Source organism: Pangasianodon hypophthalmus, chromosome 29, assembly GCF_027358585.1.
Source record: "Pangasianodon hypophthalmus isolate fPanHyp1 chromosome 29, fPanHyp1.pri, whole genome shotgun sequence".
Lineage (NCBI taxonomy): Eukaryota > Metazoa > Chordata > Actinopteri > Siluriformes > Pangasiidae > Pangasianodon > Pangasianodon hypophthalmus.
The window spans coordinates 3,673,233-3,695,164 of record NC_069738.1 but is presented as its reverse complement, the minus strand read 5'-3'; the positions used below and the strand labels follow the sequence as shown (position 1 = coordinate 3,695,164).

Below are 21,932 nucleotides of genomic sequence, written 5' to 3'. Positions count from 1 at the left end.
ATAAAATCCCACACACATCATCTTTAAAGTAAGTTTTAAACCAAAAGGAAACTGTGTTGATGAAGTGTGTGTCATTGCGTTTCTGTAGGTTGCATAGTTGTGGTGTCTCAGATGAAGGCTGTGCTGCTCTGGCTTCAGCTCTGAAATCAAACCCCTCACACCTGAGAGAACTGTATCTGTGTCAGAATAAACTAGGAGAATCATGTGGGAAGTGTCTCTCTGCTCTACTGGAGAATCCTGATTGTAAACTGGAGAAACTGAGGTAAGATCATCTCTCTGAGAGTCACATGACCTGCTCCTCAGTAAGACACATTCTCTAATAGTGAGAGTGAAGCAGAGGTTTTAGGTTCATCATCAATGTCCTGAGGAGGAAGATTGTTTCTTTTCACTGCACACTGATGATTTGTCCCAGAGTCTTTGGGTCAGATGTACGTATGTGAGAAGCTGCAGCACAAACGTGACTTGATGCGACTTCAATGTCAATTACTGTAAAATTTACTAAAACATTGTAACTAATCACACAAAGTGCACCTGGGACACGAACTACATCCACTGTGTGGCAGCTGCAGGTTTAATAGCAGAAGGGAAATGGTGGAAATGATCTCAAATATAGAATTTGTAAATTAAAATGAGAAGTTAATGTCATAGACGTTAGAAGGTCAAAAATGAAATAAATCAAACATTTGGTTTTTAACTAAAAATCAAGCTGCTATGAAAAGGGTTGCCAGATCTGCTTTACAGAAGCAGCCCAGTGGACTTGACTGTAAATTTATCAGTCTCATACTTCCTTTTTTCCCTCTGGGGAACAGAGGCCACTGACGACTTTCTGTCATCTTTCACACTTGTTTGCTAACCACTCCAGTTGTTTTCACTCCTATCGATGCCCAAAGTATTATTTTAATGACTTTGTGATTTATCGATCTTTTAGTACAGCAGTGTGTAAGTGTTTGTGTGAGCCAAACCGAACTCCAATTTTCTGCTGGATTTACAAAAGTCTCTGACAGTCTGATTTTCTTTGTACTTGAATGATTAGTTTTATTTGTTTTAATTCATTGGTTTGGATTGGCATGCTTTTTTATATATTTTTTATAAATGCCAATAATATAAAACCACTGGTTTTGACAAATGTTGTCAATAGTTCTCTTGGTTCCTGACCTAGTGAACCAGCATGAGGATGTGTTTTTGCTAGAAACTCCTAAGCACTTCTATAAGTCACTCTGGATAAAGGGTTCTGCTAAACGCTGTAAACACGTTAAAGATAAGCAATTTAAACTCAGCAGTATATTCCAGATATAAAATTGCAGTAATCCATGTAAATGATCTGATTTGAAGTTGATCAAGTCAAGGTTTTCATTAGTTAGTTTGGGTGAGTGTTGGTGCAACAGTTAAATCTATGGGTTACTGATCAGAAGATTGGGCTCTTTAGCAAGGCCCTTAACCCTCTGTGCTCCAGGGGCGCTGTATCATGGCTGACCCTGCGCTCTGACCCCAACTTCCTAACAAGCTGGGCAATGCAAAGAAAATGTAGATGTGACAAATAAAGGCATCGTCTTATGCACAAATGTACACACACTCAGGAGCAAGAGTAGAATACGAATTAACAGGATTTTCATGAATACAAAATTTCTTATGTAAACACTCATACAAACAATTTACACAGAAACCTGTTCATATCCAGCTTGATAAACGAGGCACATTGTTAATTAAAATAAACAGATGATTTTAAATCTTCATGTCATTCTGAATAATAAAATCCCACACACAACATCTTTAAAGTAAGTTTTAAACTAAAATGAAACTGTGTTGATGAAGTGTGTGTCATTGTGTCTCTCCAGCTTGCGTGGTTGTGGTGTCTCAGATGAAGGCTGTGCTGCTCTGGCTTCAGCTCTGAGATCAAACCCCTCACACCTGAGACATCTGGAGCTGGGTGAAAATAATCTAGGAGACTCAGGAGTGAAGTGTCTCTCTGCTGTACTGGAGAATCCTGACTGTAAACTGGAGATACTGTGGTAAAATCATCTCTCTGAGAGTCACATGACCTGCTCCTCAGTAAGACACATTCTCTAATAGTGAGAGTGAAGCAGAGGTTTTAGGTTCATCATCAATGTCCTGAGGAGGAAGATTGTTTCTTTTCACTGCACACTGATGATTTGTCACTGATGAGTCTTTGGGTCAGATGTACGTATGTGAGAAGCTGCAGCACAAAACGTGACTTGACGCAACTGCAGTGTGTCTAAAATTACTGTAAAATTGACTAAAACATTGTAAGTAATCACACAAAGTGCACCTGGGACACAAACTACATCCACTGTGTGGCAGCTGCAGGTTTAATAGCAGAAGGGAAATGGTGGAAATGATCTCAGATATAGAATTTGTAAATTGAAATGAGAAGTTAATGTCATAGACGTTAAAAGGTCAAAAATTAAATAAATCTCACCAGCTTGAGGATGTGTTTTTGATAGAAACTCCAAAGCACTTCTATAAGTCGCTCTGGATAAAGGATTCTGCTAAACGCTGTAAACACGTTAAAGATAAGCAATTTAATCTCAACAGTATATTCCAGATATAAACTTGCAGTAATCCATGCAAATGATATGATATGAAGTTGATCAAGTCAAGGTTTTCATTAGTTAGTTTGGGTGAGTGTTGGTGCAACAGTTAAATCTATGGGTTACTGATCAGAAGGTTGGGCTCTTTAGCAAGGCCCTTAACCCTCTGTGCTCCAGGGGCGCTGTATCATGACTGACCCTGAGCTCTGACCCCAACTTCCTAACAAGCTGGGCAACGCAAAGAAAATGTAGATGTGACAAATACAGGCATCGTCTTATGCACAAATGTTCACACACTCAGGAGCAAGAGTAGAATACGAATTAACAGGACTTTCGTGAATACAAAAATTCTTGTGTAAACACTCAAACAAACAATTTACGCACAAACCTGTTCATATCCAGCTTGATAAACGAGACGCATTGTTAATTAGAATAAACAGATGATATTAAATCCTCATGTCATTCTGAATAATAAAATCCCACACACATCATCTTTAAAGTAAGTTTTAAACCAAAAGGAAACTGTGTTGATGAAGTGTGTGTCATTATGTCTCTGCAGGTTGCGTGGTTGTGGTGTCTCAGATGAAGGCTGTGCTGCTCTGGCTTCAGCTCTGAGATCAAACCCCTCACACCTGAGAGACCTGGAGCTGTCTGAGAATAAACTAGGAGCCTCAGGAGTGAAGTGTCTCTCTGCTGTACTGGAGAATCCTCACTGTAAACTGGAGATACTGAGGTAAGATCATCTCTCTGAGAGTCACGTGACCTGCTGCTCAGTAAGACACATTCTGTAATAGTGAGAGTGAAGCAGAGGTTTTAGGTTCATCATCAATGTCCTGAGGAGGAAGATTGTTTCTTTTCACTGCACACTGATGATTTGTCACAGAGTCTTTGGGTCAGATGTACGTATGTGAGAAGCTGCAGCACAAAACGTGACTTGATGCGACTGCAGTGTGTCTAAAATTACTGTAAAATTGACTAAAACATTGTAAGTAATCACACAAAGTGCACCTGGGACACAAACTACATCCACTGTGTGGCAGCTGCAGGTTTAATAGCAGAAGGGAAATGGTGGAAATGATCTCGAATATAGAATTTGTAAATTAAAATGAGAAGTTAATGTCATAGACGTTAAAAGGTCAAAAATTAAATAAATCAAACATTTGGTTTTTAACTAAAAATCAAGCCGCTATGGAAAGGGTTGCCAGATCTGCTTTACAGAAGCAGCCCAGTGGACTTCACTGTAAATTTATGAGTCTCATACTTCCTTTCTTCCCTCTGGGGAACAGAGGCCACTGACGACCTTCTGCCATCTTTCAGTTGTTCACTAACCACTCCAGTTGTTTTCACTCCTGTCGATGCCCAAAGTATTATCTTAATGACTTTGGGTGTGATTTATCGATCTTTTAGTAAAGCAGTGTGTAAGTGTTTGTGTGAGCCAAACCGAACTCCAATTTTCTGCCGTATTTACAAAAGTCTCTGAAAGTCTGATTTTCTTCGTACTCACTTGAATGATTAGTTTTATTTGTCTTAATTTATGGGTTTATATTGGCTCACTTTTTAATATTTTTTAATAAATTCCAATAATATAAACCACTGGTTTTCACAAATGTTGTCAATAGTGCTCTTGGTTCCTGACCTAGTGAACCAGCATGAGGATGTGTTTTTGATAGAAACTCCAAAGCACTTCTATAAGTCGCTCTGGATAAAGGGTTCTGCTAAACGCTGTAAACACGTTAAAGATAAGCAATTTAAACTCAAGAGTATATTCCAGATATAAACTTGCAGTAATCCATGCAAATGATCTGATTTGAAGTTGATCAAGTCAAGGTTTTCATTAGTTAGTTTGGGTGAGTGTTGGTGCAACAGTTAAATCTATGGGTTACTGATCAGAAGGTTGTGCTCTTTAGCAAAGCCCTTAACCCTCTGTGCTCCAGGGCCGCTGTATCATGACTGACCCTGCGCTCTGACCCCAACTTCCTAACAAGCTGGGCAACGCAAAGAAAATGTAGATGTCACAAATAAAGGCGTCGTATTACGCACAAATGTACACACACTCAGGAGCAAGAGTAGAATACGAATTAACAGGATTTTCGTGAATACAAAATTTCTTGTGTAAACACTCATACAAACAATTTACACATAAACCTGTTCATATCCAGCTTGATAAACGATGCACATTGTTAATTAGAATAAACAGATGATATTAAATCCTCATGTCATTCTGAATAATAAAATCCCACACACATCATCTTTAAAGTAAGTTTTAAACCAAAAGGAAACTGTGTTGATGAAGTGTGTGTCATTGTGTCTCTGCAGGTTGCGTAGTTGTGGTGTCTCAGATGAAGGCTGTGCTGCTCTGGCTTCAGCTCTGAGATCAAACCCCTCACACCTGAGAGAACTGTATCTGTCTGGGAATAGAATAGGATACACAGGAGTGAAGTGTCTCTCTACTCTGAAGAATGATGAACATTACAAACTACAGACACTGGGGTGAGTGATGATCATTTTTAGATAAACTCTGAAACAAATTAAAAGACTGATTAGCATTATTTTGTGCATTAGCATTAGCTTTTTAGTTGCTTTAAATATCAGATTACCGGTTTATATTTCACTATTTTCTGTGTAATCAAACTTTTTCTGACAGTTAGCTTTAATGTTGTTTGGTGTTGATTCGAAATTCACATGAAAGCAGCAGACGAAGTCTACAGAATGTCACAACTGAGTGTATGAGAGTGACTGTAAATGAACACCTCGTCATCTTGTGACACCCTGCTGTCTCTGAATTCATACTGCTGCTTTTGTAAGCAGCTACTTTACTCACTCTGACACTCCTTCCAGCACTCCACCTCCACACACTGTCTTCTGTCATTCCTGTAAAATTCTCCTCAGCTTTTTCCAAAAGTCTGCACTTAAATACACATGTAGACCGAGAGATCAAACACACAGCAGTGATCATTATTTAAAAAAGCAGTCTATGATTGTATAAGAGCATTGATGTGATGGTAAATATCTGCTCACTTTCCTGTTAGATCTTGTGAAAGTTCTCATTTGTTCTAGCTGAATGTTCTAACAAAGATATTATATAAGAATGAAGAAATGTTGAACGACGAATTATAAACAGGAGATAATAATGTTTTCCTTGCAGCAGTGATGATTACATGCTGTTGATCATGAAGTACCACAGTCTAGTTTTTGGTTATTAATTCAGATATTTGTCTTTTAGATTTTGATTAGACTACACACAATTCTACAATAATTTCCTCAATCCCAGAGAAAACCTGAGGGAATAATTTGGAACAGCAGGTGAAAAACCACACGAATTGGAACTGAACCCAGTCAGTGGAAGATGGAGCTGAAATGGACAGGAGCAGTTTCAAGACATTGGTGGGATTCTCACAGGACTTGGCATCTGAGGAGTTTATGTGAGGAAGCTCCTAGGAGACTCGCTACAAGTCACGTTTATCACTTTGTCCTTTGGTTTAATATAATTGAGATCTTTTGTTACAGGATCAGACCTATGTTCTTTATTTTCTCTGATAGCTGATCCCTGTTTTTTTGATGGTATCAAATACGGTACATTTTGAAGAAATGAATATATAAATACAATATAATTTACATCATACAGTATTATTATTTTTGCTGTATAAAATTAGTTTATGTATTTACCATGAATTTTGTAGCAATAAAACTCATTTCTCAACAGTTATTCAAAATAAATGTGTCTAACAACAAAATATATATTATCTGTTACACACACAGTGAAGGATCTGGAGAAACGAGACAGTTTTTGCAAAACCAGTAACAAAAGCTTTTTTTTAATTAAACTGTCAAAACATTTCATTCATTTAGTTTTATATACAGTGCAGTGAGATAACGTGAGGGCTTTGTGTGAATTAATGAACCTGGAGTGTGTGAGAGTGTGTGTGTGTTTAGGCCTCGACTGTTCCCTCCTTCACGATGGCCATCGCCAGGTTACGCGCCAGAGCCAATCGCAGCAGCTCCAGCTTTGTGGACTCGACATCATCATCCTGAAAAACAGAAACACACAAAATTGCATATACTGTATACCATGGAGCTTCTTCAGTTCTGGATTGTGATTGGTCAGAAGGTGTTGATTAATTTTCTAGAACAGCAGCTCTGACAGTAGTGCAGCTGCAAATCACAGGATTATATTAATGCCTTCGTTCTAATACGGTATCGTTTCTATAGTAACGGCTCAATCACAGGAACGTGTACAGCAGACGCTCCACATAAACAGATGAAATAAATGTGTGTAATTGTTGATATGGTGAAGTTTTCTGTAAGGAGATGTTTATTTAACATTTAAGGAAGGAGTCTCCAGTGTCAGCGCTTTGTAACAGTCAGAGGTAAAGCTGTAACTCACTTTTACTTAGCTTGTATTTTTACAATAAACAGATAAAGTATCTATAATGGTTCTTTTTTAATTAATAAAATTTGTAAACCTTGTTAAATTGCTGTGGTGTAAGAGGAATAAAACACTTAGCAACGTGCCTCTTCCTTTGTTAAATTGTTTCTTTGTGAAGAGTTTTAAATGCGCTGTTGTTAAATAACCTGACACACATCATCCACCGTGAAAATGACTTCAATCATAAAAGTATATTTTCTTCATATTGCTCCATTATTTACATTTCAGTTTGTGCTGATAATGAAATTAAGAAGGAAATAAATGATTTATGACAGAATCAAAACCTCGAGAGAAAAAAACCAAAAACGAATGTTGTGATTTTAAGTGTGTGTGTGTGTGTTATACCTGTGCTAGACGCTCTGGTTCGAGCTTGCTGTTGTCAGAGGTCAGCTCTTCCAGACAGAACATGAGTTCATGGGTCTGATCCACTGAAAAGATCACCTACGCACACACACACACACACCTGGGATTACTAAAAAACAATTCCATACAAACATCATGCCAACCTCATGCTTTAAACACAGGAAATATCCCATTTAAGTCTATATTTAACTTCTGTGACTGAAATCTTCACACAGTTTATGTACATGAGGATCTCACACACACAGAAGCATGTTTCACTCAGTCACACTGCACCAGAGCCATCAACTGAACCACATTAACTAGTTTTTTATTTATTACATTTAAAGTGTACAATTTTTTTATTGGGTAGAAAAAATCCTCAAACACTTGAGCTGCTGTTATTCACCCTCACAATGAGAGCTGCTCGGTGTTCAATTCCTGTCACACGCAATCATGGATACATGATACGCTATATGGCAAAAGTATGTGCACCCCTGACCATCACAGCTATATGTGGTTCTTCAACAAACTGTTGCCACAAAGTTGGAAGCACACAATTGTATAGAAAGTCTCTGTGTGCTGTAGCATTACAATTTCCCTTCACTGGAACTAAGAGGCCCAAACCTGTTCCAGCATGACGATGCCCCTGTGCACAAAGCGAGCTCCATGAAGACATGGTGTGTGAAGGTTGGAGTGGAAGAACTCGAGTGTCCTGCACAGAGCCCTGACCTCAACCCCACTGAACACCTTTGGGATGAACTGGAACACCGACTGAACCCCAGACCTCCTCACCAACATCAGCACCTGAACTCTGTTTGTGTGTGTGTGTGTGTGTGTGTGTATATACCTCTTTTTGCTCCAGTAAGGGCAGGGCGTCTATGAGCAGAGTCATCCAGAAGCTGCGAGGAGCGATCTTTGCTGTCATGAGGGAGAGCAGGAGCTTCGCTGCCTCTGTGAACTTCTTCTCTCCGTACAGCCGGTGGAACTCACGGTACTTCCCTACACACACACACACACACACACACACACACACACACACATATGTATACTCATGTATATATATACACATGAGATTCAAATAATGAGACCCAAAAAAATTGATTTCCAGGTGCAATGCTAAGGTTTTTAAAACAAGGAGAGAACTGAGGAACGTTACACACACACACACACACACACACACACACACACAGCAGATACCGAGGAATGTGAGTCTGTCGCTGAGGAGCATGGCAGGTCCGAGGTTATCGATCAGATCCAGATCAGAGAACGAGCCGCGTGTGCAGTAATCCTGCAGAAACCTGCACAGCACATGCAGCAGCTCAGAAATATTAAATACTAATAAAAAGAGCATTGAATTATTATACTGTTGAGCAGCATTATATATCAGTGTTCTCTGAGAAAGTGTTTCTGTTGCGATCAGAAATAAAATATACAGCAGTGGAAATGAATTCTAGCACAAAGACGCCTTTGTTTGTGCAGATTTTGTCTCAGCAGGTAAAAATCCCACAGAGTCCTGAGGATATATTTATCTACTCATTGATATATATATATATATATATATATATATATATATATATATATATATTTTTTTGGAATAATATATAAAATGATCTGTAACATTACACTTTTAAGTTCATTCAATTTCACTGTTTTTGTACTGAAACAATATTGCACAAGATATAAAATAAGTGTATAAGACTTTCATGAAGCAGGGATTCTCAAATATATTGCAGTTCAGGGACTGTTTAACTGTAAATCAAAATAAAATCATTTTTAAAAAGTGTTTTATAAACATACTACAACTATTTAAATATAAGGCTCATTATTTAAAATATATACAGTAATATTTTGGCTAATTATTGGAGCCACAGAGCTTTTCTGCTTGAACTTTCGGGGAAGTGATGACATCAGTTAAAAAAAAATAAAAAGACATTTTGAAAACTTAGTAAGTTTCTTCGAAACAAACACACACACACACACACACACACACACACACACAGACCGACCTCTCAGAGATGAGTGTGGCGAAGGCTGCGTCTTTAGCTCTGATACTCCAGGAGAGAGCAGAACCCAGTCTGTTATTACTGAGAGCCCTTTTAGCCATGATCTTACAGATACTGCGCACTGCAACACACACACACACACACACACACACACACAGTTACAATTCCATAAGCATAACAGATAATTACAGATTACAGCAGTCACACAATCTCTCTCTCTGTGTGTGTGTGTGTGTGTGTGTGTGTACCTTGCTCGTTCATCTGTCTCTGTTCACAGATCCTGAGCACCTTCAGCGCTTTGCGCTCCGTCTCCAGCGGCACTCTCTCCATCTGCAGCTCCAGATAAACACGGCCGAACTCGGGGCAGTGATCGAAATAATCCACCGCTAGCTGCCACAGACTGACACACACACACACACACACACACACACAGAGCAGAGCCAGGTGTACACATCACGTAGGTGTTTAAGTCATAAATAGGATATATTTTTAATACAATAGTGTGACACACGTATAAATATTATTTTAATACAATAGTAATAAACGTGTATAAATATTAATCAAAAGTTTAATTCTTCAAACTTTCAGTATTCTCAGAGTCTTTAACACACACAGAGAGTCACAGAGAGTGAAAATGAGAAAAATAAGCACAAATCATCATTTTATTAGATACAGTAATGATTCAGATGCATTATATCCTTCTGAGTCTGGTTCCTCTCCAGGTTTCTTCCTCATGTCGTCTCAGGGAGTTTTTCCTCTCCACCGCCTCTCTGACTCGCTCATTAGGGATAAATTCAGACATTTACAATTTACATCCTGAATGTATTCATTTCTGTAAAGCTGCTTTGTGACAACGTCCATTGGTAAAAGCGCTACACAAATAAAAGTGAACTGAATTATATTTCTTTACTTCCACATGTTTCTGCCCCTTAGCACTGATATTTAGCTTGATTATATGTTTCTTAGGGAAAGCGGGACAAATGGGTGAATCCCAAATATTTTCCTATGTGCTATGAGTGCTCACTACACTGGGTACTACATCATGGTAGACAGTGCACTAATTGTGCCTATAGTACATTATTGGAGCCACAAAAGAAACTTTTTAACACACACACACACTTTGTTCAGTTGTGGAATCAGGTGATGCAGCTGTAAGGACGCTTGTGCTGTATGTTGTAGATGGAGGTAAAGCACAGTGTCGAGTGTGTAATGTGAAGATGGATGTCTCACCTGTGATGAGAGAAGAGTCCAGAGGCGTACTCCAGCACCAGGAACTCCCTCAGGTTAGAGCCAAAACTACACACACACACACACACACACACACACGTACTTTGAGCCAAATGCATTATCAACATTTCAGAAATAAATGCTGCAAACAGCACTAATAATTAGATCATCAATATTATTCCTTTTATTTTCATCTTTTTCTATCTGTTACTATGATTATTATTATTATTATTATTATTATTATTATTATTATTATTATTATTATTATTATCTAACAGTTAAACAAATACTAACTAATACTTTCCTACTTTTTTGTATCTGAATTATTTGGCACATTGTTCACAGGTGCTTGGGGTTTACATTATGACACCTGAAGCGTGTGATGGTCGACAGGAGTTTGTTGTTATTTACTGTGACTGCAGGTTTGTGATCTCTGCTGCTGAGCTCATCTACATTCCACCATTTTAGGTAAAATGCTTTCTTTAAAGACTAGAAATGGACAACTATCAGACCCTGAAGGTGTGTGCCAACTTCTAAATTATACAAGCATTTTTAAATTGTTTAAATATTGTTATTATGATGTTATAAATATTTGCCCCCCCCCCAAAACTAAAAGTTCATTTCTTTTAAAAATTATTCTATGAAATTCAAATTCTCAAAAAAAACAAAAAAAACAAAAACAAAGTGATACTAATAACAAGGAACGTTATTTATAAAACACCTTTCATACATTTCTAATGCAGCTCAAAGTGTTTTACTGACTGATGTAAAAAAAAAAAAAAAAAAAGTTGGCCAAAAATAAAACAGTAAAATAGATTATTACAAAAAAAAAAAAATGCAGTAAATAAGAGCAGTGACAGTATGTAGATTTAATATTAAATTAATATCTAATTTTTAAAAAAGTGCAAAAAATCATTTAAATAATCTAAAAGTAATATGCCAGTACAAATCTGTAATTAGTAATGACAAATACTTTGCTAAATGCTAAAGTGAGGAAAAGCAAGTTATTAAGTTTCAGAGGTGGAATGTAGAAAGACTAGAGCTAGATGATGTATATGCTTTAATAGTGTCATTTAAGTAATCAAAACGTTTTTATAAGTGTTAAAACAGTGCTTAGTGCAATCGCACTGATACAGCAAGATGAGCAAGAACAAATCAGCAGTAAATGTCCCGCCAACAACGACAACCAGCACAGCTAGCAAATTAGCAACGATGGCTAGCGCAGGGAAATGTGAAGAAATCCCTGCAGATAACGACGGAGTCTCTATGAGCCAGCTAGTAACGGAGTTAACAAAGCAACGAGCTTCGATAAAAGAAGAATCTCAGCTCTGATTCAAGAGGCCATGGTGCCGCTTCAGACATCGGTGAACGCTTTAACAGAGACATTGGCTAGTTTTCAGTCCCGCCTGTGCGCCACAGAGACACTCGCGAGCGGGAAGTTTTCGGAAAAAGCTATCAAAACTCTTCAAGAGCAAAACGCGACGCTTATGGATGGAGTTGATGACTTGGAAAACCGGTCACGGAGAGCAAATCTCCGGATTTTAAACGTTCCAGAGAGAAACAGCGAGAAAGGCCAGTCTACTGTCAAGCTCGTGTCCGAGATGCTAATGGAAGTCGTGGGTCAGGAAGGTTTTGAAAAGCCTCCCGAGCTAGAACGAGGACACCGATCACTGGGTCCAAAACCACAGGAAGGTCGAGCTCCCCGGCCACTGGCTCTATGTTCTCACACATTGCAGGAGAAGGAGAAAGCGCTAAGATGGGCCAGACAGAATGAGGCAAAATACAAGGGCTCGACTTTGAGAATCTATTCAGACATCTCCGCCGATCTCGCCAGAAAGCGCGCCACATTTAAAAACGGCAAACAGCTGCTGTATCAGAAGAATGTGCGATTCCAGTTGCTTCATCCAGCACGACTACGAGTTCATCATGAGGACGAGACATTCCTCTTCAATACGCCTGAGGAAGCTCAGCAGTTTTACTCAGCGGATTGCTACACGTGAATAACTCCTGGTATCATTGCAACCATATTGTGAATTACAGAAGAGACATGTTGACTTTTAGGCAGGCCTGAGACACCATGATAACTGGAAAAGCCTTTTCAGGACACCCCTGTTTCTAAGTGCACTTTCTGTTTTAGAGGGGTTTATAGGTTTTTCTCTGTGAGGATAAATGCAATGCCTTATTTTTTATAATTCATTGGTTATATTCTTGATCCTAGATCCTGAATATTAGGTCTAACTTCAAGCAATAGGTGTGCACCTTCTGTTTTAGGGTGATTTATATGTCTCTTCCTTGACGCCTTATTTTCATTCATTGAATATGTCATTGACTTTATATATGATAAGGTTTAAAACACTTTCAGTGATTGGTCTGCTATATCACACAATGCACTTTATTTAGCTGAGCTAATTTACAGACCATTCAATCGTATTCATGATGAACAACTCCACTGTAGATTGGCAAAAAATTGATGTCTTGCGTCTAGAGTTTTGTTATTATGCGGTACTGTATTTATTAATAGTGCTTCAGATCTGTTTATACACTTATTTGTTATTATGCAGTACTGTATTTATTAATAGCGCTTCAGATCTGTTTATACACTTATTTGTTATTATGCAGTACTGTATTTATTAATAGCGCTTCAGATCTGTTTATACACTTATTTGTTATTATGCAGTACTGTATTTATTAATAGCGCTTCAGATCTGTTTATACACTTATTTGTTATTATGCGGTACTGTATTTATTAATAGCGCTTCAGATCTGTTTATACACTTATTTGTTATTATGCAGTACTGTATTTATTAATAGCGCTTCAGATCTGTTTATACACTTATTTGTTATTATGCAGTACTGTATTTATTAATAGCGCTTCAGATCTGTTTATACACTTATTTGTTATTATGCAGTACTGTATTTATTAATAGCGCTTCAGATCTGCTTATACACTTATTTGTTATTATGCAGTACTGTATTTATTAATAGTGCTTCAGGCCTGTTTATACACTTATTTGTTATTATGCGGTACTGTATTTATTAATAGCGCTTCAGATCTGTTTATACACTTATTTGTTATTATGCAGTACTGTATTTATTAATAGCGCTTCAGATCTGCTTATACACTTATTTGTTATTATGCAGTACTGTATTTATTAATAGTGCTTCAGGCCTGTTTATACACTTATTTGTTATTATGCAGTACTGTATTTATTAATAGCGCTTCAGATCTGTTTATACACTTATTTGTTATTATGCGGTACTGTATTTATTAATAGCGCTTCAGGTCTGCTTATACACTTATTTGTTATTATGCGGTACTGTATTTATTAATAGCGCTTCAGGTCTGCTTATACACTTATTTGTTATTATGCAGTACTGTATTTATTAATAGCGCTTCAGGTCTGTTTATACACTTATTTGTTATTATGCAGTACTGTATTTATTAATAGCGCTTCAGATCTGCTTATACACTTATTTGTTATTATGCAGTACTGTATTTATTAATAGCGCTTCAGGCCTGTTTATACACTTATTTGTATGCTTGAATTTGCATTTTATGCTTAACTTTGATTACTTCGGGAGCTCTGGGGAAAAGAATGAAACGTATATGGACTTGGATTATCCGGAGCTGAGAGATTGTTGTGAGCTGTGGTTTGTCTTCGTTCAATGGACAAATCTAGAATGTATTATAGTTTTGGTTGTTTATCAAGGTTTACTATTTGCTGGGTTTTTTTTTTGTTTGTTTTTTCCTTTTCCTCCCCTCCCCTCTCCCTCCTCCCAGTCACAGACAGAGGATACATCTTATTGTGGATACAATATTTGGGCACACAGACAGTTGTTGATAAATAATGGCAGATATGGACAATAAAGTGAAAAGTACCGGAGGGTCAGCAGTACGCTTTGTTAGCTGGAATGTTAGAGGGTTAAATGGACCAGTGAAAAGAACTCGCATATTTACGCATATTAAGAGACTAAAAACAGAAATAGCCTTTCTACAGGAAACACACCTACGCATTGAAGATCATAACCGACTTAGAAAAACTTGGGTTGGCCAGGTTTACCACTCTCGCTTTAACCATAGGGCTAGAGGTGCAGCCATTATAATTCATAAAAGAGTACAATTTACTGCATCTGGAACGATTTCAGATCCCCAAGGGCGGTACATTATTGTATCTGGCCATCTTTTCAGCACACCAGTAGTCCTGGTCAGTGTCTACGCACCCAACTGGGATGACGTTAATTTTGTGAAAAAAATACCTTCCTTGTTACCAGATTTAAACACTTACCATCTTATATTTGGTGGGGATTTGAATTCCGTGATGGATACAGCTATGGATCGTTCCAACCCTAAAACTGTACCTCTTTTAAAAATGTCTCAGATTTTTGCTGGATATATGACTCAAATTGGCTGTGTGGATCCATGGAGGTTTTTTCCTGATAAAAAAGTATTCTCTTCCTTTTCACATGTCTATCAGATGTACTCAAGGATAGATTATTTCTTTACTGATAAAAGGCTTATCCCGGCAATAAAAAACATAGAATACTCTGCTATTGTCCCCGTAATTCTTGATATTTGTTTTTCTTATAACTACCCAACACGGCCAGTATGGAGGCTAAACACAACTTTACTTTCAGATGCAAACTTTTGCCAATTCATATCTTGTGTGATTGACAATTTTCTACTAACTAATAAAACAGATTCTATATCACCATCACTATTATGGGAGACATTTAAGGTTGTAATAAGGGGAGAAATAACATCGTTCTCTGCCTCATGGAATAAAGAAAGGAAAAAAACACAGGAGAAACTGAATCTATACAGAACACTGACCATCAGTATGCTAAGGCCTCAATGGCAGAACTACATAGAGAAAAACTTTGTCTTAAGACAAAATATGATTTATTATCAACAGAAAAAACAGAACGTGATTTAGTTTTTGCCCATGCCAGGTTTTACGAACACGGCGAAAAGGCAGGCCGTCTTCTTGCTCAACAGTTAAAAAGTAAATCAGCATCTCGGCTTATTCCAAAGATTAGGAAAACATCTCAAGAAACTACAGTAGATCCCCAGGAAATTAATTCTATTTTTCATAAATATTATTCAGATCTGTACAGTTCAGAATTTCCACATGATGACTCTTTCATGTCAACATTTTTGGCTAATGTTAACCTACCCACAGTTAAATTAGATCATAAGAGTAATCTTGATAAACCACTACAACTTCAAGAGATAGAGGATTCAATCAGAGCCATGCAGAGTGGTAAAGCTCCGGGACCAGACAGATTTCCCGTCGGGTTTTATAAAAAGGTTTCCTTACAACTGTCCCCTTTGCTTCTTAATATGTTCAATCACTCTCTTGATCAATCAAAACTGCCATCAAGTCTTACGCAGGCCCATATCACAGTTCTCCTGAAGCCAGATAAAGATGCCCTTGACTGTAGTTCTTATAGACCTATTTCCTTACTAAATGTAGACGTTAAAATTTTATCTAAAGTACTGGCCTTTAGAATAGAGTATATAATACCAGATATTATTTCACAAGACCAGACAGGCTTCATAAAAGGGTGCCACTCCTTCACTAATATTAGGAAACTTCTTAATGTTGTGCATTCTCCTGCATCAGAGAGTAATCCTGAAGTGATGCCCCCTTAGCCCTTTGCTATTTATTTTGGCTATAGAGCCATTATCATCAGTAGTCAGATCATCACAGTCTATTCGTGGTGTTAAACGAATGGGTGTAGAGTATAAAGCCTCTCTATATGCTGACGATCTGTTATTATATATAACTGACCCACTGTCATGTGTCTCTGAAGTTGTGAAAATATTAAAAGAGTACGGGTACTTTTCAGGTTATAAATTAAACTTCTCTAAAAGTATATGCTTCCCTATAAATCATATGGCAGATCAGATTACAGATACATACTTGCCCTTTTGTATATCAAAATCATGATTTAAATACTTAGGAATAAATATTACTCGTTCATACACTGATCTGTTTAAAGCAAATATTAATCCCTTACTTAAAAAAAGATTTCCAACGGTGGAGTGTTATATATTTGTCTTTAGCTGGTAAAATCAACTGTGTTAAAATGAATGTATTACCCAGATTATTGTATTTGTTTCAGAGTCTTCCAATTTTCTTGCCAAAGTCCTTTTTTCAGTCAACCAATAGGTTGCTGTCTTCCTTTATATGGGGGGGCAAAAAGCCAAGAATACGCAGAGAGTTTCTTGAAAGACCTAAAAAGGATGGAGGACTGGCTCTCCCAAATTTGCTAAATTATTATTGGGCAGCAAATTTACAAAAAGTTGTTTATTGGTTTCAGTCCCCACATACAGAATGGTGTGAAGCGGAGGCTAAATCTTGCAAATCAACATCACTGGCGGTGCTGATTACAATGAAGTCACCATTCTCACCATCGCAGTTTTCCTCAAGTCCAGTTGTAGTTTTGACTCTCAAAATATATAATCAGTTTAGACAAGCATTTCAACTCACTGACTTTTCCTTGGAAACCCCCATATGTAATAATCATCTTTCCCAGCTGCCAAGCTAGATGCTACTTTCAAGCAATGGCAGGACTTGGGCATAGTTAAATGTAGTGACTTTTTCATTGATAATATTTTTGCTAATTACAATGATCTGATTAAAAATTTAATGTTCAAAAGTCAGATTTTTTCGATATCTTCAGGTTCGTCACTTTATTCAGGCCCATTGCTCTGTGTTTCCTCAAATGCCCTCTGAATCAGGATTGGACTTGGTTCTTAAGACCCCTATACACCTCAAGGGCCTCATTTCCAAAATATATAACTTAATTATGACATTCCAAAATATATCACTAGAGAAGATCAAAACAGAATGGATAGGAGAGTTGGGAATTGACATATCCGAAGACACTTTGAGCCCCCCCCCCCCCCCCCCCCCCCCCATATCTTTTTTTTTTTAAGGACCAAACAAACAACTGTTAGACCACATGTTGGTATGGCATGCATCCACTCACTAGTTCACAGTGAAATCTGACTCAAAAGTTAATCAGACCTCGAGTTTATGCAAATGAGCACATTCACATTGTGTTTAGCCAATCAGGCCAGAGCAGAAATCCTCCCAGACTTCTGATTGTGATTCTCCTTTAAATATAAAACAGGGGTCCTTATTGTTTTTATGTAATTTCAGGTAATGATGAAACATAACTAAATTTAAACCATATAAAGCAATGTTATGATATCTGCATAATGCTCAGTGGCCTCTATGGACTTTTATTCATTATTAGCACAGCAGTGTTATTCGTTCATGCCTCCTATTAAGGTATTATGAGAATTAGCTCCACCATGTCACATCAAAACACTGTGATTTAATTATCTGTGTCATTTCTGAGTGGATGTGTTGATACATCAGGAAGAGAAAATCTGTAATGACTACATCATTAGTAATTAACTTTTGTTAGATTTATATAAATAATGAGACCCAAAAAGTGATTTCCAGGTGCAATGCTAAGGTTTTTAATACAGAGAGAAACTGAGGAACACATTACACACACACGCGCGCACACACACACACACACACACACACACACACACACACACACACACATGATGAGAGAGATGAGAGAGAGATGGGAGAGAGATGAAAGAGAGAGAGAGCTGAGAAAGAGATGAGATAGAAATGAGAGAGATGAAAGAGATGAGCGAGAGAGATTTTAATTTCATTGTTTGTTTTCTCAAGTTAAAATTCATCCAAATGAGCCGACTCAAAGAGTCGATTCGTTCCCTGAACGACACATCATTCGTAGTGAATCAGTTTTGTCCCTCAGCCTCGACTCCATTTTGTTGCTGTTGGAAAAGTAAATAAACTTCAACACCAGGCAGAAACGGTGATATTAATGTCACTGGGACTGCTGACTGAAAGTGAGTTATTTCTTTAACAAAAACAACTTTATATTTTACTGACCTCGTGTAGAAACAGCAGTAAAACTGCGTCACTTCAGTGGAACTGAAATCTTCTGTTATCAGCTGCTGTTTCTCGGGAGTGTGTTATTTATTCGAGTTTCTCTCTTCCATTTCTCAGTAATTAAACATGCAAAGTGTTTCAAGATTCAAGATTCAAGATTGAAAGAACTTTATTAATCCCAGGGGGAAATTGCTTTGCCATGTTACAATTGCTCTCAAGAAAGAAAGAAAGAAAGAAAGAAAGGGGAATTTAGCTATGTAAAACATTTTATTTCCAGCTCGTCATGTGCTGTTTATTAGTTTCTCACAGCAGAAATAATATGAGGAATATAAAACCTGTGTTTTCCTTCATCACATTATCTGGTGATTTAAACATTAATGGGACTTTGATGGACTGAAAAGCTCAAAAGTGGTAAGTTTCAGTCAGTGAGGGAATCTAATACGAGGAGGACAGCTTGCATCACTTTTACTGGACAGAAATTAGCCATTTAAACTCAGCTGCTAGTAAATGTGGAGAAGTTGGCCTACAGTGCTAATTAATTCATTAAAACAAAATGAAGTATAATTTAACATGGTAACTTTGGAATAGTTACAGTTGCTTCAGGCTAGGGGTGGGCGATCTGGCAAAAACATCATATCAAGATTTTTCAGGCTGGATCACGATCAGCAATATTATCATGACATTTTTTTCCTGTTGGTTTTTAAGACTACTTTGCAAATTACTGAGCAGAGCAAACAAACTAATTTCCCTTTTGAGGTAAATTTTCCTTTACAAGGAACCATAACCAATTACAGACACCTACACCTTAGGCCAAAGTACCTTTTCAGACAACTTTTCGTAAAGTGCACTTAACAGCAGAATGTAAATAATTATTCCTAAAATGAAAATACGTAAAGCATGCTTTAGCTGAGTTTGTTTACATTTTAATATTTTTAAATAAGCATTTTGTATTTTATTGTTTTGTTTTTGTTGCACTTTTCTTGCGATTCTGTGTCCAGATGAGGAATGGAGGTGTTAGAAAAAATATTTGAGCCTCAGTAAGACGTAACGAGGATCAGGTAATTTTTAAAAGTTGCTTAAGATGGTTGTTTTTGACCTTTTTAATTCTATTATATACTTAGCCATGTGCAATGTCATGGTATCAGTGATCAGTGTTTTCTCATAAGGAGTTCCTTTTTCAAATGCATTTATTATTGTCGTTTGCTTCAGCCCTGTTTCTATTTCTGGCTGTGGTGCTGTTACACTCATGTGCTCTCTGTGTGATCTGGATTTCAGCACACACTCTTTAGGGTGCTTTCTTTGTGGTTAAACAAATTCATCATGTTTCCTCAATATGCCAATCTTGCCATAGCATGTTTTGTTTTCACCGTGTCTGTTCTGTAAATTCCAGCAGTTCCATTTAACTGATGTTGAAATTTTTAGGCAACAACTTCTCCATGTTCTTAGCCATGCTGTTGCCAGAGAAAACGAGGAGGAACCTTAAGCCAAGGAGCTGCCTACTCTGGGTTATTATTGGTTTGTTCATGTGTCTGTCAGGGAGCACTTGAGCTGGACTAGTTAATAGAATAAAGTCTGGTTCATAAAACAAGTTGCCATGTCTAAGTGGTTCAGAATTGTAAATTTATTCAAACTAAAATCCCATGTAATGTTGGTAAAGAGAAAGTGGTATTAGGTTTAAAGTAGCCCTTCTATTAACTACAAATGATTTTAGCTACTTTCTGGTTTGGCCTTTTTGGTTAAGTTGTCACAGCTGACCTGCTTGCACTTCACACTCCTCTCTATAGCAGAGGTCTCCCTCCCCTGATTATTGAACTGTTCACCTCACCTCCTGTCTGGACACACACACACACACACACATACACACACACACAGACAGACTTGTCTTCTTGAACAGAAATGGCATGACACCACTGCATAATCTTCAAAACTACTCTTACTATGAATCCTCCTGCTTCTTAAGTTTGGAGCTTTTCACATGTCCAATTCATTACATGCTTAACGTAGAGGTAAATAAGGTCTAGAATCACATATTCTGGTCCCATCCAGGGTGTTTTCCTGAGGCTCCAGATCCCCCATGACCCTGATAAAGTGCTAACTGAAAATGAATGAATTAATGATTTGGTGATTAGAATGTGAGGGGTCAGTCCCAGTATATTGAACGATCACTCAGCACTGTAAACACAAGAACACAAAGGAGCAACATTTCCTGTAGTTCAGAAATGTGAAAGATTTTTTTTTCCCAATTTTAACTGCATAAATGTTTGTGTTTTCTAGGTATGTAAGTAATTCCAGCAGAAGAGATTTGTGTTTTCAGGACTCAGCTGTGTATCCATGAGCTGTCAGTGCATACACTAATATTCAAAAATGGAGACCCCTGAGTTGGACACAGATAATGTGACCCCGCCCTCAAAAAAGCAGTAAGCTACCATGTCCTAGTATTTTAGTCATTAAATGTTCATATCTGAAATATGTATATCAAAAGTATAACTTAACAAAAATGTATAGTAAGTCTAAAACGTTAGCTGTGACCACTTGAAAAAATGCTAGACATACATACCAAGGTTTATGGTAGCTATCTTTGGATGGCTACACTTTGGATATCTGCTGTGAATACTGGACAATTTGAAAATGGTTAGCAGCAGTGTACTACGAGACGTTTCAGTGTTATTTTTTCCAAGTTCAAGCAGGCCAAATGAAACAAGGCTGTGGAGTATTAAGTAAGTATGCTTCGAGGCAGTTAGGTTCCCACTCACAAACTTCTCGCTCTCTATGCTGCTACCTCTGTTGCTGCTGCCTAGTGTGTAAGAAGAGACAGAGGTCATAATGAATATAAACAGAAATATAATGAATAAACAGAAATATTGCAATATACAATATAATACAAATTCATCTCACCAATATTTTGTATCCCAATTTTTGAAACAATGAAAATCTGTCTCATGCCTAATCTATAATGTCGTACAGAAAACTCCAGAGAAAGAGATCAGACTCATCAGCACCCAGCTGTGTCTCCATGAAGAGTGATGTGTCTATGGATCTTCCTCGGAACTTTAAACATGGAAACCCCTCATGTGCACACAGGTAAAACCACCAAAGACTGTAGATTCCACTGTTCATTGTTAGAGCAAATTAAGTCAAATTAACAAGTCAGTCAAAACTGTAAAGGATGTACAGTCCCCTCCGTGGTTTTGGAATGGCAAGGTCAATTCTTTTTTTTTTGTTGATATACACTGAGTACATTTGGTTTTGAGATCAAAACGTGAATATGAGATGATTGATCAGAATTTCAGCTTTCATTTCCTGATATTTACATCTAGATGTGTTAAACAACTTAAAACATGGCACCTTTTGTTTGAACCCACCCATTTTTTTCAAGTGATCAAATATATTGGAACAAGTGACTGATAGGTGTTTCTTGCTGCCTGTCTGTGCCCTGTTAAAT

The 21,932-nt window shown here is 37.5% G+C and overlaps 3 protein-coding genes across 6 annotated transcripts in view; 2 read left to right on the top strand and 1 right to left on the bottom strand.

The window, feature by feature from the left end:
• The window catches only part of LOC128317066 (NACHT, LRR and PYD domains-containing protein 12-like), a 215,553-nt gene that overhangs the window by 35,328 nt on the left and 158,293 nt on the right, over nucleotides 1-21,932 (top strand). For all 4 annotated transcript variants that reach the window (XM_053231356.1, XM_053231358.1, XM_053231357.1 and 1 more), the window contains 2 exons: nucleotides 89-262; nucleotides 1,836-2,009. In XM_053231356.1, coding sequence (XP_053087331.1) covers nucleotides 89-262; nucleotides 1,836-2,009 — 348 coding nt within the window. The remainder of the gene's footprint in view (nucleotides 1-88; nucleotides 263-1,835; nucleotides 2,010-21,932) is intronic.
• Nucleotides 6,199-10,681, bottom strand: LOC128317691 (nuclear pore complex protein Nup85-like). Its single transcript, XM_053231363.1, has 7 exons — nucleotides 10,551-10,681; nucleotides 9,569-9,720; nucleotides 9,324-9,441; nucleotides 8,515-8,615; nucleotides 8,165-8,316; nucleotides 7,321-7,416; nucleotides 6,199-6,577 (listed from the first exon to the last, which is right to left on the bottom strand). The coding sequence occupies exons 1-7, from the start codon at nucleotides 10,673-10,675 to the stop codon at nucleotides 6,479-6,481; spliced, it is 843 nt and encodes a 280-aa protein (XP_053087338.1). The 5' UTR covers nucleotides 10,676-10,681; the 3' UTR covers nucleotides 6,199-6,478.
• The window catches only part of LOC128317690 (NACHT, LRR and PYD domains-containing protein 3-like), a 28,577-nt gene continuing 26,207 nt past the window's right edge, over nucleotides 19,563-21,932 (top strand). Inside the window, 2 exon segments of the mRNA XM_053231360.1 lie at nucleotides 19,563-20,907; nucleotides 21,455-21,571. Coding sequence (XP_053087335.1) covers nucleotides 20,855-20,907; nucleotides 21,455-21,571 — 170 coding nt within the window. The 5' untranslated portion in view covers nucleotides 19,563-20,854.

Bases quoted from the DNA above. Each gene is read 5' to 3' on its own strand.
- LOC128317691 (XM_053231363.1), bottom strand. From the start codon at position 10,675: ATGTTGATAATGCATTTGGCTCAAAGTACGTGTGTGTGTGTGTGTGTG. The intron at 9,442-9,568 runs GTACACACACAC...TGTGTGTTGCAG, and splicing joins GAGACAGATGAACGAGCAAG to TGCGCAGTATCTGTAAGATC. The intron at 8,317-8,514 runs GTATCTGCTGTG...GTGTGTGTGTAG, and splicing joins CGACAGACTCACATTCCTCG to GGAAGTACCGTGAGTTCCAC.